The sequence below is a fragment of the Phaseolus vulgaris genome, chromosome 9, assembly GCF_000499845.2.
Source record: "Phaseolus vulgaris cultivar G19833 chromosome 9, P. vulgaris v2.0, whole genome shotgun sequence".
Classification (NCBI taxonomy): domain Eukaryota; kingdom Viridiplantae; phylum Streptophyta; class Magnoliopsida; order Fabales; family Fabaceae; genus Phaseolus; species Phaseolus vulgaris.
The window spans coordinates 11,705,937-11,722,179 of record NC_023751.2 but is presented as its reverse complement, the minus strand read 5'-3'; the positions used below and the strand labels follow the sequence as shown (position 1 = coordinate 11,722,179).

Below are 16,243 nucleotides of genomic sequence, written 5' to 3'. Positions count from 1 at the left end.
AAGTTAATTATCTTTCAAACAACTTACCCATTCATATGAACCTCCTTCGACTCTCACCACCTGAATAACTTCATCTATATGATTCCATTATCTCAGGAGAGTCAGGATATCTCCTTCTAGACGAATCCCTAGTCAATGCACATCCTAAACAATCTTAACACGGTATTTTCTTTCCTGAAAATACTATGTCTCGATCAGAATTCATATTTTGAACCTCATAATATCCACCATTAAACAATCAAATCATACCAATGTTTAGAATTTCCCAAAATACACAACAATTCATTGACTAATCATATAAATGTCTAATTAAAGAGATTTTCAATTAACTATACATGAAATATAAGTTTACATACTTTATAAGAAAAACTATATAGAAATAAATAAATCAATCTCTTAAAAGCAAATAAATAAATAAAAAGTTTAATATATATATATATTTATTTATTTTTTCTTTCATTTTTTATTTTTATCTTTTATTTTATTTTTTACTTTAGCTTGAGCTAGAATTCGCTAGCTTGAGCTAAAATCCTCCAGAGAGCACCCAGAATTTTAGCTTGAGCTAAAATTCGCTAGCTTGGGCTAAAATCCTCCAGAGAGCACCCAAAATTTTTAGCTTGGGCTAAAAGTCGCTAGCTTGGGCTAAAATCCTCCAGAGAGCGCCCAAAATTTTTAGCTTGAGCTAGAAGTCGCTAGCTTGGGCTAAAATCCTCCAGAGAGCACCCATAATTTTTTAGCTTGAGCTAGAAGTCGCTAGCTTGGGCTAAAATCCTCCAGAGAGCACCCATAATTTTTTTTACCTTGAGCTAGTACTTGCTAGCTTGAGCGAAATATGCAGAAAATTCTGCAGAAAATTATGCATAACTTAATATACCTATTAGATTATAAGTCAATATCTCATTCAATTCCTAAACTATAAATCAACACATTACATTGACAGTTTATGTTCAGCATGATACAATCACTCTCAGTGAATCATTGAGTTATTATGTCCATTTATACATATATATGATTTCTAATTCCAAAACCATTTAAATCAAACAACCAATTCTCAATCACTACACTTTCAATTTCAATCAAACTACAATCCACTCAGAACAAGAAATCTTGCAACAAAATCTGGAATTGTTGACCCCGTCATACTCACATTCAAATCTTCTAACCTATGGTTCTATTGAAGATTTTAAACTAGCATCCCTTACCTTTACTTGAGCATATGCTCACGAAGAGCTCCAAACCTACCAAAATCTTCAAAAGTAGCTTAACCTGCACCACAGAGTCCTGATAAAAAATCTAACTATATCTCTAGGACTCTGATCTACTAAAGACTAATCCTAAAACTAAAAGAGGCACATGCATACACTTAGATTGAGATTGATCTACAAGTTCAAAACTTTGACTCAGAAAAGGGTAAAAATTGAACTTACTCTATAAGAGATTCTGATCGAGCAATCTTATAGGATTCATTGCCAGGAGTCCAATGGCAGACTCCGATCGTCAAACTGATAAGCAAGGAGATCAGAATCTTAGAGAGAATGGAGAGAAAAGGAAAAAAAGGAACAAAACTGAACTTACTCTATAAGAGATTCTGATCGGGCAGTCTTGTAGTCTTCGCTGCCAGGAGTCCAACGACAGACTCCGATCGCCAAACTGATAAGCGAGGAGATCAGAATCTTAAAGAAAAGGGAGAGGAAAGGAAAAGGGAAACTTTTAGAGAGATGGTGGTTCTTTTAAAATGAAACCTGAATAACCACTATTTATATGTCATTTCATTTTAATAATAAAATATTCAGTATCATTTAAAATATACCACTTCTACTCTAAGATTATTTTTTAGACCCTTACAATCTACACGCTCAAGAAGTTTAAGACTTCAATTATTTATGTTAAAAAAATTAAGTCAAATATTCAAAGGCCTTCCGTTTGAATATAGTAAAAAGAAAAAATATGCCAGCCGACAGCTTAAAATTAATGTCAGTATTATCTGTAATAGTTAATATAATATGAATATAATTGTCTTCTATAAAATTATATTTGTAGTATCTATAAAAAAAAAAGTAAAACGTGGCATTGACGAGAATGATGCTCAACTTAATTCACTCAAACAATTTTTAGAGTTTAAATATTATAGATTAAAAGAAAGTCTCCTAAAACAACTAATCAAACTTTGACTTGAGATCTACTTTAATAATATAATAATATATATTAGTACTTTAAATTAAAATATTAATATTTTGGGTAGTGTAATAAATATATTCGGTATTGATTATTATGGTGCGTGAGAACACAAAACTTGGTTAACAAGATCGTGAAATAATAAAAAATTAGATAATGGATCCAGTTAATTAGGTGGTAAATTTAAAAAATTTAGTTTTTGAAAGGGTAGGTTTTTCAAAGGAGCAAAGGTGCGATTTTAAAGAGTTTTGATTGTTTTTTTATTGGACGTTTTGTAAAGAAAGCATAGATGCGATTTTGAGGATCGGGCGTTTTGTAGAGGGATTTGAGGGTTTTTGTTGCGTTTCCGATTGAGCGTTTTGGGAAGGGAGAAGAAATCAAATGTACGATTTTGAGGAGATTTGCGTTTTCGAGGAAGTGGCAGTTTGATTTCATTGAGAGTGTGAGTGCGATTTCGCTCGGATTTTGAAGTTTGTTTTTGTTTTATTTCGTTTGTTTCTGGATATTGGATTTTTTTTTTATTCATTGGGTACCTGTCTTGGTATATGTTTTCGTAAAGTTTTCATGGGTTTGATTTTGGTTTTTAAGGATTTAGTGTACAGTTATTTTGTTTATTTGTTTAATGTTGTGGTTTTTGAGTTTTGGACGTTGCCATTTTGTGATTGAAGTTTGAATTGGTTTGGATTCGTTTCTGTTTTGTGATTTTGGGTGACTAGTTTTACATTTTTTTTTTTGTGTTCTAACTTATTGGTGATAGATTAAAACTTATTTTGTAATATTCCAATTGAAGAGGAATGGTGATGTTAATTTGAGTATAACCAGCGTAACTATTTCGTATATCTATGTGGAAGGTTGTATATTATAAATAGTGTGTATTTTCTTTAGATTTTTACATGTTATTTCATTGTCATGTCATCTCCCTGCTACAGTGACGTTATTGTTCTAGTATGAAAATAGATTTTTTTTAAATGGTATAAATATTTTTTAAAAAAATTTGGATAATTTTTTTTCAGAAATGGATAAGTCGTTAACACAGACCACGTAATTTACACATTAAAATGTCAACCATGTCGGAGATTTAAAAAAAAAGGTTAAGAATCATATATACAAAATACAATTTCAATTAAAAATCGTACTTCATAAATACACTTTATAATATTATAATATATGATAATATATAAAATTAGATTTTTATTTGCAAAATCCCATTTCTATTTGAAAATGTATTTTCCATATACATTTTGTAATATTATAAGCAATAGATCTAGTGAGACTGGATTTTCCTTGCCTATGTTTCCCCTGAAGTGAGGTCCCACCGAATCGTCTAGATACATAATAATAATAAAATATAAATATACATTACAAATGAAAATAATGATTAGATAATTTAGGTACCTTTTCATATATAATTTTATATTGTTAATATAAGTTTAGGGATAATAACATTATTTATTTAAATTTAATATTATATAAATAAAAAAATAATACGTAAATCACTTCTATTGGTTAAGCCATTGACATCAAGATATAATAACATTATTTATTTAAATTTAATATTAAATATAAATACATATAAAAATACACATAAATAAAAAAATAATACATATAATTAGAAGGATATCAATAACTCACATTAATATAAGTGTGATATGTAAATAATAATATTGTTTCATCAATTTCACTATTAAACATAATTATTTAAAAATAAAAAATACGGATACATAGGCACGTGAATGCCTGTGTTCCTGTTAGTATATATAAAGAGGATTTTGCTCTTTAATTTCTCTCCATTTTTTTCTATTTTATCTTTATATCAATACTTAATTTTAGTTTATTATTATGAATATTGTGTCATTTCCTATTTTTTTTTTTAAAGTCTTTTAATTTTTAAAAATTTTAAATTTTCAAATATTTAACTTTTCAATTTTTTTTAATTTTAAGTGTTTTAAAATTTCAAATCTTAAAACCTTTCCGAAACAAATCAAAATTTTAAAAATATTTAAATTTTCATATTTTTAAACTTTTAAAATTTCAAATCCTAATTTTTTTTTTCAAAACACTTCAAATTTAAAAATTTTAAATTTCAAATTTTCAACTTTTTTAAATTTTCAAATTTCAAAATTTCAAATATTTAAATTTTCAAAATATTTCTGTCTTTAACTCTTTTTTTTTTTTCAAAACAAAAAACACTTCAAGTTTAGAAATTTTAAATTTTTAAAATTTTTATATTTAAAATTTCAAAATTTTAAATTAAATTTTAAAATTTAATGTTTTTTAATTTTAAATTTTAAATTAAATTAAAAAATTTATAGATCCATCAAACCTCTTTCTCATTTTATATTTTCATATTCCATTTGATATACCACAAATTTTCAAAGGATAATGATATATAAACAACTTTAAACTTAACTCAACTCCATAAAATCGGCTCATAGGTTGAAGTTTGCACTCACTTATATACAATGAAAGGAAATCTCTAGTCGATGTGCAATCTCCAATATACATTTCAGAATGTTTTGTGAAGCCTCACCCCTACAACAACTTCCCCAACCAAATCTGTAATCTAACACCATGGGATATTGCCTTGCTGTCTATGGGCTATATTGTTGTTGTAGTGCAAGTTATCTGATGGTTGTGTTACTAAAGCATAGTTTTAGTAGCCTTGTAACTAACACCATGCTGTTGTGGCATTAACAGTAAGAAGTTGTTAGAGTTAGTTAGATTAGTTTTGCTTAGAGGTTGTAAACAGAACTAAATATCAGTGTGAGAGATTGATTTTTCTAGAGATTAAATAGCTGTTGTAATCCTCTGTTTCAATACTAATAAAATTCACGTTAGTTTTCAATCACAAAAGAAAGTCTTGTTCCAACAAACTGGTATCAAGAGCATTGGTTAAGATCCAATTTCCGCAATGGCAAATCAAAGTACGACGAGTTCCCAATTTCCGGCGAATCTTCCGGTGTTCAAAGGTGAGAATTATGATCGGTGGTGTGCGCAGATGAAGGTCATATTCAGATTTCAAGATGTGCTTGAAATTGTGAATGATGGAGTTGCAGAATTGGCAGCAGATACCAATGAGGCTGCAAGAACCTTGCATCATGATATGAAGAAGAAAGATGGAAAGGCTTTGTTCATCATACATCAATGCGTTGATGGTAATGTCTTTGAGAAGATCATTGAGGAAGAAACGGCGAAGGGAGCATGGGAGACTCTAAAAAGGCTCTATGGAGGTGATGAAAAGTTAAAGAAGGTGAAGTTACAGGCTTTGAGGAAGCAGTATGAGGTGTTGAATATGAAAGAAGGTGAAGCCATATCAGAATTCTTTTCAAGATTGGTAGTCTTGACCAATCAGATGAAAACATGTGGTGAAACGGTCACTAGTTTGCAAAAGATTGAGAAGGTGTTGAGGGCCTTAACTGCAAATTTTGATCACATTGTAGTTGCAATTGAAGAGTCTAAGGATCTTTCTGTTATGAAGCTTGAGGAGTTACAAGCTACTCTGGAAGCTCATGAGATGAGGCTGAAGCAGAGGAAAACAGAGAAGGGAATAGATCAGGCTTTGCAAGCAAAATTCACCAAGAAAGTCAAAGATGAGGCTTCATGGTTCAAGAAGAACAAAGAGAAGTGGAAAAAGAAGAAGGGTAATACTGAATCTGAGAACAAATGTTCAAAGAATCAGAATGATGCCAAGAACAAAGGTGCTTCTAGTAGTAAGAATCCAAAGAAGAAGGATCTGAATGAGGTCAAATGTTTTTGTTGTGAAAAGTATGGTCATTATGCAAGAGATTGTCCAAGTAAAGGATCAAACAATCAAGGAAAAGATGAGGCTCAGCTGGCAGAAAGTGACTCAGATGATGCAATGTTGATGGCTACAACACAATTGGATGATGACACATCAAATGTGTGGTACCTAGACACAGGTTGCAGCAACCACATGACTGGAAACAGAGGTTGGTTTGTAGATCTGGATGAATCTAGTTCTAGAGGAATCAGATTTGCAGACAATAGTCAAGTGAATTCTGAGGGCATTGGAAGCATCATGGTGAAGAGGAAGGATGGCAAAGAGGCTATCATCACAGATGTGTTGTATGTGCCACGCATGAGGAGTAACTTGATTAGTGTTGGTCAATTACTTGAGAAGAATTATACAGTGAAGATGGTGGATAAAGAAATGAAGCTGTTTGATTCAAAAGAGAGATTGGTTCTTAAAGCTCCACTGTCAAGTAACAAAACCTTCAAAGTGTGCATTAACATGATTGATCACAAATGTTTTGTTACCACTGTTGCTGATGATCAGAATTGGACATGGCATCATAGATATGGCCATTTGAATTTTAGGAACCTGAGCATGTTGAATGCAAAGGGTATGGTGACTGGTCTTCCTAAAATTCAGTTTCCAAGACAACTTTGCAAAGAATGCTGCATTGCTAAGTCTGCAAGAAAGGCATTCAAGCATGATTTACCCATGAAATCATCACAGAAATTGCAAGTTGTACATTCTGATTTGTGTGGTCCTATGGAGGCTCAATCTATTGGAGGTAATCACTATTTTCTCACTTTCATTGATGAGTACACTAGACATGTGTGGATATATATAATTGAGAAAAAGAGTGACACCTTCCCACAGTTCAAGAAATTTAAGCTACTTGTTGAGAAGGACAGTGGTTGTAGCATTAAGAAATTGAGATCTGATGGTGGAGGTGAATACACTTCCCTTGAATTTGCCAAATTCTGTGAGAATGAGGGCATAATTCATGAGATTGTAGCTCCATACACACCACAACATAATGGCATTGCTGAGAGGAAGAATAGGAGCATAATGAATATGGCTAGAAGTATGCTCAATGGAAAAGGAATGCCAAAGAGGTTTTGGGCAGAAGCTGCTGCTACTGCAGTGTACATTCTGAATAGAAGTCCTACAAAGAAGCTGCAAGGTGTGACACCTTATGAAGCATGGACTGGTGAGAAGCCAAGTGTTGGTCACTTTAGGGTGTTTGGCTCACTGTGCTATAGACATGTACCAGAACAATTGAGAAAAAAGTTGGATGATAGAAGTCAAACAATGGTGTTCGTTGGTTATCACTCAACTGGTGTTTACAAATTGTATTCACCAACAGATCACAAGATGGTCAAGAGTAGGGATGTACAATTTGATGAGGCAAGAGGCTGGTGCTGGAATGAAAATTCAACACAGAGAGAAATTGTACCACCTACAGTTAGAGCCACTCTTGATGACTGTGATGCTGAAGAGAATCCTATCAGGGTTGGTACTGAAACTGGACCTGAACAACCAGTGGTCAGAAGATCAACTAGAACAAGGGTACCTTCAGTAAGATTGACAGAGTATGATGTGTTTCCTGATCAAGCAATAGGCCAAGAGGGTGAATTACTGTAGGTGGTACATGTTAGCTGAATCAGAACCAATAAATCTCGAATCAGCAATGAGAGATTCAAATTGGCTAGATGCTATGAAAGAGGAATTGGCAGCTATTGAGAAGAATAAGACTTGGGTACTTGTGTCACAAACTGAGAAGAAGGCAATTGATGTAAAGTGGGTTTACAAGCTGAAGCTGAGGCCAAATGGTGAGATTGCAAAGTATAAGGCAAGGTTGGTAGCAAAGGGGTTTCTGCAGAGGGCAGGTATTGACTTTAATGAGGTATATGCACCAGTAGCTAGACTAGAAACTGTCAGGATTTTGGTAGCAATAGCAACACAGTATGGATGGAATTTGCATCAACTGGATGTAAAATCTGCATTTTTGAATGGTCCATTAGAAGAGGAAGTCTATGTGAAGCAACCACCAGGTTTTGAAGTTAAGGGTCAAGAGAGCAAAGTGTATAGGCTCAAGAAGGCACTGTATGGGCTGAAACAAGCTCCAAGAGCTTGGAATAAGAGGATTGATAGTTTTCTGATAAAGGCAGGATGCACTAAGTGTGTTTCAGAACATGGAGTATATGTGAAGGGCTCTAGTAAGTCTGATCATATGATCCTATGTCTTTATGTGGATGATCTACTGATCACAGGTGCAAATGAGCAAGAAAATATGAAGTTCAAGTCAATGCTGATGAAGGAATTTGAGATGAGTGATCTAGGAAATTTGTCATATTTTCTAGGGATGGAATTTAAATTCACTGACAGAGGGGTCTTTCTTCATCAAAAGAAGTATGCTGAAGACATTTTGAAGAGGTTCAAAATGGCAAACTGCAATCCAGCTATTACACCCATGGAGACTGGTTTGAAACTGAGCAGAGAATCACCAGGGGAGCTTGTAGATGCTACACTGTACAAACAGATCATTGGTTCACTGAGATACTTGTGCAACACTAGACCTGATATCAGTCATAGTGTTGGGTTATTGAGCAGATTCATGGAACAGCCAAGGTCATGCCACTTGCTTGCAGTCAAGAGAATTTTGAGGTTTATAAAAGGAACTACCGATCATGGCGTGTTGATGCTAAGTGAAAACAATTTGAAGAAAATTGAAGTTTTGGGGTATTCAGATTCTGACTGGGGAGGTGATGTGGATGATAAGAAGAGTACTGCTGGGTATTTGTTCATGATTAGGAAGGCATTGATATGCTGGAGCTCAAAGAAACAGGATGTGGTAGCTTTGTCATCGTGTGAGGCAGAGTATGTAGCTGCATCATATGCTGCTTGTCAAGCTATGTGGATCAAAATTGGAAGAAATGAGGATTTGTGACAGTACCAAGGTGAAGCTGCTGATTGATAACAAGTCTGCAATTGATCTTGCAAAACACCCTGTTAGTCATGGCAGGAGCAAGCACATTGAGAGGAGGTATCATTTTCTTAGAGAACAAGTGAATGAAGACAAGCTTGATGTGGAGCATTGTAGAACCGAGGTTCAGTTGGCTGACATACTGACCAAACCTCTTAAGAGAGTGAGGTTTGAGGAATTGAAGGAGCTTATGGGAATGGAAAGCTTGGATAACTTGTACTAGGAGGTGTGTTGTTGTAGTGCAAGTTATCTGATGGTTGTGTTACTAAAGCATAGTTTTAGTAGCCTTGTAACTAACACCATGCTGTTGTGGCATTAACAGTAAGAAGTTGTTAGAGTTAGTTAGATTAGTTTTGCTTAGAGGTTGTAAACAGAACTAAATATCAGTGTGAGAGATTGATTTTTCTAGAGATTAAATAGCTGTTGTAATCCTCTGTTTCAATACTAATAAAATTCACGTTAGTTTTCAATCACAAAAGAAAGTCTTGTTGCAACATATATCCATAAGGGTTTGCTCTTCAGCAAGCCTGCAACTCTTGAGGATCAACAATATTTCATGGAGAATCTGTTGGAGAAGCTCAAGCACTCTCTTTCTCTCACCCTCTTCCATTTCTATCCACTCTCTGGTCGTCTTGTCACCCACAAAACCCAACAACCTCCCTCTTATACTGTTTCTGTTGATTGCAACAACAGTGATGGAGCTCGATTCATCTATGCAGCCTTAGATGTCACCATATCTGACTTACTCTCCCCAGTTGACATCCCTTCCGTTTTTCACTCATTCTTTGACCACCACAAAGCACTCAACCATGACGGTCACACCATGCCCTTGTTGTCCATCCAAGTCACTGAACTAGTGGATGGTGTTTTCATAGGTTGCTCCATGAATCACTCTGTAGGAGATGGCACTTCGTTTTGGAATTTCTTCAATACATGGTCGCAGATCTTTCAAGCGCAATCTCAGGCTGAAAACCATGAATACGATGTTCCCATCTCACACCAACCCCTTCACAATAGTTGGTTTCCAAATAATTGTAGTCCACCAATCTCTCTTCCTTTCAAACATCATGACGAGTTTATCAATAGATTTGAAGCGCCCTTGCTGAGCGAGAGAACCTTCCACTTTTCAGCAGAGTCTATAGCAAAACTGAAAGCCAAGGCCAACTCAGAATTTAATACCACAAGAATCTCTTCTTTCCAGTCATCATCCACTTGTTTGGAGATCGATAACAGGGGAATTGCTTGAGAATGGTCTAGGATGGGCAGCATGGAAGTTGCATATGGCTGTTCCAAACCTTAACAATAGAGTGGCGTTGAAATTTCTGGAAGGATGGTTAGAGTCTCCTTTGATATATCAAATGGGTCGTTTCTTTGACCCGTACAGCGTGTTGATGGCTAGCTCGCCCAAGTTCAATATGTATGGGAGTGAATTTGGAATGGGGAAAGCGGTGGCTGCTAGAAGTGGCTATGCAAATAAATTTGAAGGCAAAGTGACAGCATACAATGAGTGCTTTGGAATCAGACAAGGAGTTCGAGAATGCAGTTTCTGTGTTCAATCCCTTGCTGTTGTAGTTTGCTAAAAATGGTGATAAAGGGACAGCTCTTAATTAATGTAATCTCGTTTCTGTTTTTATTTTATTTTATTTTATTTATTGGTAATTTTTGGGTTTTATTAATTGAGAGAAGTCATTATTGGAACATTATCCGTTAAATTTATGAGTAATGATATATGGACAACCACATTTTTTTATACAACTACATTACAACTCTTAATATTATTATTTTAATACTTTTTCATATCATTTAATTACAAATTTACCCTTTATTATATATATTTATTTCTAAACCTATCCCATCAGGATTGTATACAACTCTTTGAGTTGTCACACTATCATTTTCCTAAATTTATCCGCTGTGTTAAAATAGTTGGTATAAGAAGGTAGCAAGATAACATCTAAAGAAAAGATGAATTAATCAATTTCTATTCACATGGTAGAAAAATAAATTAATGTCTCCTGAAATCTAGTATAACTCATTTCGTATATAAAAAAAATATATCATAATTTATTATTTAAATAATTTGTAATAAAAAATAATAATTTGTAAACCTACATTTTATATTTTTAAAATAATATCTAAATTATATCTCAAATATCACATTACTCAAAAAATTTAATAAATAATTCTTACAAATCCAATGTATCATTCATCAATCCAAACAATCTCCCATATTGATGTGATTCCAATAACATGATAGAGATATGATATGGACATGTTATGGATTCAACAAGAGTTGAAATATGAATAGGCACTTTTTAAGAATTGGATCAATGTTCTTAACATTCAAGAACTCACCAAAACACAAGTAATCAAGCCAAACTCACATAGAAACCCATTTTGAACAGCAAACCCATGAATAGAAACTCAAGAACACAACATATATATAGCAATTATATCCATGGAGGACATGACCAAAACAACAAGAACAACCAATTTGCACCGATTAAAATTGAATATAAGTGCAGCAAATGAAAGAGGACATCATAAGGAAGAGATTGCACCGATTGAAAGTGAAAATAAACAAGTAGAACAAAAATGGGTAATTTGGAATGAAGGGAAAATGGACTTATGTGGATGAAGCTCTTGGAATGTGCACAACACTTGAAGGATGAAAGGCTTCAAGATGAGTGCAGTTGCCGCCACTTAAGAGTCCAAGAATGCACTCAAGATAAGACTAGAAGAGAAGAAGACACAAGTCTCTCTCAATTTCACTCACCAATTTGGGAGAGGTTCTTTACTCACAAAATCAATTCTTATTTTTTCAAAGACCTAAGCACCCCTTTTATAGTAGAGAGAGCCGGTCACAAAGTACAAGAGAAGCTTTTGAAAGGTCACTTTCTAACTCCTTCTATTCTAGAATCTAAAGGAGTGTGAAGAGACAACTTTCTAGATTTTTCCTAAAACTAGCGCCTAAAGTGCTATACAATGGAGGTGTCTTTAAGGTTTCCCTCTTTAGCACATCCTAAAGCTATTCTATATTATTTACAAATTTATACAAAAGAAACTATAAAGAGAGATATTAATTGGAGCTCATTCTTGAATGCTTATAGTCTTCTTGTTGGCTTTAGGCTTGATCCTCTCTTTATTTAATTCTTCTTTAATTTTTGAGAAGACTAGAAGGAAGAACTTTAAATGCTTGGGTGGATGACCTCTTCCTCCATTAGTGAAATCCTCTCTTAATTGATCTCCATCATGCTCCCCGAGTTGGAGAGAATTCGTCCACGAATTCTGAATCCCTGCATTTAACAAAGTCTATAAAAATTAACAGTTGAATAAGAAAAAGGCAAACATGTCTTAAAACTTGGAAGCAGTGGGAGTTCAGAAAAAGAGGTCCTATAGATAGACCAAGTTGAAAAAAATTGTTTGAGAATGATGATATTTTTTGGAAAAAGTCCTCTTAAATGGTGAAAACCATTAGGATGTATGAAAAAAATCATCCCTAACCTTCTTTAACCAAGATGGTGATGAAGTAAGAACTTTTGGTAATGAAAAAGAAAAATAAAAAAACACCTTAGAAGTAAAAGGATAAGACCATGTCATCTTAACTTTTTTTTTGTCTTTACCATTTTTTTTTTTATAGTTCGTATTTAAAACTATTGTAGATAGTTTTATATACAAATAGTTTTATATAAGAATTTTGGATCTTAACACAGATCTTAACTATATATAAATTCAATTTTTCTTGTAGTTTATTATAATTACAAAATATCCTACTTTCACATTTTTATATAATGTCACGAAGCAGTCAGTGAAGAAAAAATGTTAACAAAATATTTTCGTTATTATTATTAAATAGTTTTCTCGATGATTGAAATGGACCATGAAGTCACGTGATTGACATTGAGCTTGTTGCAGAAAATAATTGAGTAGGATTTGCGAGAGAGTATATAAAACAAATTAGTTTACTTTTTCTCGTCGTTTTCGGAAACATTTCCACTTTTATAAGTAAAGATAAATTGCTGAACACGCAAAGCTGTCAGTGTCAAATTTTAGTTTTCAGTGTCAAATTTTTTGTTCTATTTTATCTTCTTTGCTTTTTTTTCTGCCGTGTTTTTTTAATAATATATTAAAAATTTTAAATCACATTACATCTCTCAATATTATTATTTTAATTTTTTTAAAATTATTTAATTATAAATTTATCCTTTATTATATATATTTATATCTAATTTAATCATATTAACAATTATATACAACTTATTTAAAGTATCATTTCTTTTTTCTAGACAAGAAAAAGAAAAAGGCTATGAAACTTTAAAATCATAAATGTGATCTGCACTTTTTAGAAATGGTTTCTAAAGGTTACTTTTCCAAATGCTATATCACACTAGTATTTTAATCGTATTTAATTTATTTTTGAATTTTTAATATTATTATATTATTATAATGTAATGTTAGGTATATGTTTTTGGTGTCAAAAGAGATCTTTTGTGATCTGCACTTTTTAATAATGGTTTCTAAAGGTTACTTTTCCAAATGCTATATCACACTAATATTTTAATCATATTTAATTTATTTTTAAATTTTTAATATTATTATATTATTATAATGTAATGTTAGGTATATGTTTTTGGTGTCAAAAGAGATCTTTTCCTTCAGCATGTCATGCAGAAAGGATCCGATAATTATTATAAAGGTTGTTGAGTAGTGTTATTTAGTGTATGATTAAAAAATGAAGTATATTGGGTAAAATCTCTAAGCTTTGTTCCACAAAAATCTAAGTTGGAGTGAGTGGCCATCTGCATCATGGTTACCCCTGCCTTTCGTCGCATTTCCGAGTGCTTCGTCAAGCCGCACCGCCCCACCCAAGTGTCAAACCAAATATGCAATTTAACGCCTTGGGATATTGCTATGTTGTGTGCCCACTATATCCAGAAGGGTCTACTTTTCAAGAAGCCTTCAACACTAGTTCATCAACATCATTTCATAGATAAACTCTTGGAGAACCTCAGACACTCTCTTTCTCTCACCCTCTCCGATTTCTACCCATTAGCTGGCCGCCTCGTCACCCGCAAAACCCAAGACCCTCCCTCTTATGCTGTTTTCATTGATTGCGAAAACAGTGATGGAGCTAGATTCATCTATGCAACCTTGGACATCACCATATCTCACATACTCTCTCCCATTGACGTCCCACCCATTCTTCACTCATTCTTTGACCACCACAAAGCAGTCAACCACGATGGTCACACCATGCCTTTGTTGTCCATCCAAGTCACTGAACTAGTGGATGGTGTTTTCATAGGTTGTTCCATGAACCATGCTATTGCTGATGGCACTTCTTATTGGAATTTCTTCAATACATGGTCTCGGATCTTTCAAGCCCATGTCCAAGCTCAAGGCCACGAATATGAAGTTTCCACTTCACATCAACTCATTCACAATAGATGGTTTCCGAATGATTGCAGTCCTCCAATCAATCTTCCTTTCAAACATCACGACGAGTTTATTACCAGATTTGAAGCACCCTTTCTGAGAGAGAGAGTCTTCCACTTTTCGGCAGACTCTATTGCGAAACTGAAAGCAAAAGCCAACTCAGAGTGCAATACCACAAAAATCTCTTCATTCCAGTCATTATCAGCACTTGTTTGGAGATGCATAACTCGTGCCCGCTCCCCACGCTACGACCAAAGAACAAGTTGCAAGTTGGCCACAAACAATCGATCAAGAATGGAACCACTGCCTGAGGAATACTTTGGAAACTCAATTCATTTAGTGAGTGCAGAAACAACGACAGGGGAATTACTTGAGAATGGTCTAGGATGGGCAGCGTGGAAGTTACACTTGACTGTTGCAAACCATAATGAGACAGTGGTACTGCAATTTCTCAAAGAGTGGTTACAATCTCCTTTGATATATGAACTTGGTCGTTTCTTTGACCCCTACTGTGTGTCGATGGGTAGCTCGCCCAGGTTTAACGTGTATGGAAATGAGTTTGGAATGGGAAAAGCAGTGGCCGCTAGAAGTGGGTATGCTAACAAGTTTGACGGGAAAGTGACATCATATCCAGGTCGTGAAGGAGGGGGAAGCATTGATTTGGAAGTTTGTCTTTCACCAGATAATATGAGCATGCTAGAATCCGATGAAGAGTTCATGAATGCAACTTCTATTAGCATTATTCCAGATGTTCAATATCAAATTTAGAAGTAATAGAAACATATTTTGGGAATTCACCTCTTATTTCGTTTTCTTTTCTTTCTATATATGTTACTTTTAAACTATTTTATAGAATGGAATTCTTACATCTATAACTCTTACAAATACAAAAAAAATCACATGCATATCTCACCTAACTACCTAAAAACACTACCTAAATGCACTGACTCTTACCATACATATTAATATGTATTGAATCTCAATTAAACATTAATACTTGTAATAACACATTATTCAATATTATCTTCCTTTAAGGCAATGATCTCTTATTTAACAATCTTCTCTTTTAATGTATTGTTCTTGATGTGAAACTACAACCAATATTATATATTTCTCATATACACCATTTTTGTTGATTTCATCTTTACAAAATTAATTTTTTGAATTCATTCGAGACATACTCCTTTTTTTTTTGTCACTTTTCAAGATTTTTATAACTTTTTCACTTTATTTCTCAATAAGTGTTTTGCACTTTTTTTAAATACATCAAATACTTTAGGTTTTTTTAATAAATAAAATAAAATATCTCTTTTGATTATGAGAAATAGTATTCTTTGGACCCATATATTTGTGTGGAATAATTCCAACACTTTTTTTTACACTCCCTTCTCGGAGAACAATATTTTGCTCGGGAAAGTTTAGTAGCGAAACCCAAACAAATTTGCTCTGCTTTGGGTTGTTTTGTTTTTTGAGAAAAGTTTCTTTTAACATAATGAACACTGAAATACATACATCTAACACTGCTTACAATAATATAATAATATTTTAAATTAAAAAAAATGAATAAAATATTAATTTATTAGAGTATAAAGTGTATATATATAAACCCTAAATACATACATCTAACACTGTTTATAATAATATAATAATATTTTTAAATAAAAATAAATAAAATAGTAATTTATTAGAATGTGAAATATATATATATATATTATTTGCAGTATTAATATATCAGAAATCTTTGTTTTTCTCCCCAATTATTTTCTAAGACTTCTATTATTCTAATGGGTCAATTGTCTTTGTTTAACAAGAACGATATAGATGGTTGAACGTGAACGGCAATGCAAACCTTTGGCAGCTGGTATTTGGGAATAAGTTGTTATGTCTTCATTCAC

The 16,243-nt window shown here is 33.3% G+C and overlaps 1 protein-coding gene and 1 pseudogene across 1 annotated transcript; both read left to right on the top strand.

Annotated features, from left to right (window-relative positions):
- Window positions 1-9,351: 9,351 nt before the first annotated feature.
- On the top strand, window positions 9,352-10,567 carry LOC137822987 (uncharacterized acetyltransferase At3g50280-like; annotated as a pseudogene).
- A 3,063-nt stretch (window positions 10,568-13,630) lies between these two features.
- On the top strand, window positions 13,631-15,141 carry LOC137822980 (uncharacterized acetyltransferase At3g50280-like). Its single transcript, XM_068628044.1, has one exon. The coding sequence runs from the start codon at window positions 13,719-13,721 to the stop codon at window positions 15,114-15,116; it is 1,398 nt and encodes a 465-aa protein (XP_068484145.1). The 5' UTR covers window positions 13,631-13,718; the 3' UTR covers window positions 15,117-15,141.
- The last annotated feature ends 1,102 nt before the right edge of the window (window positions 15,142-16,243 follow it).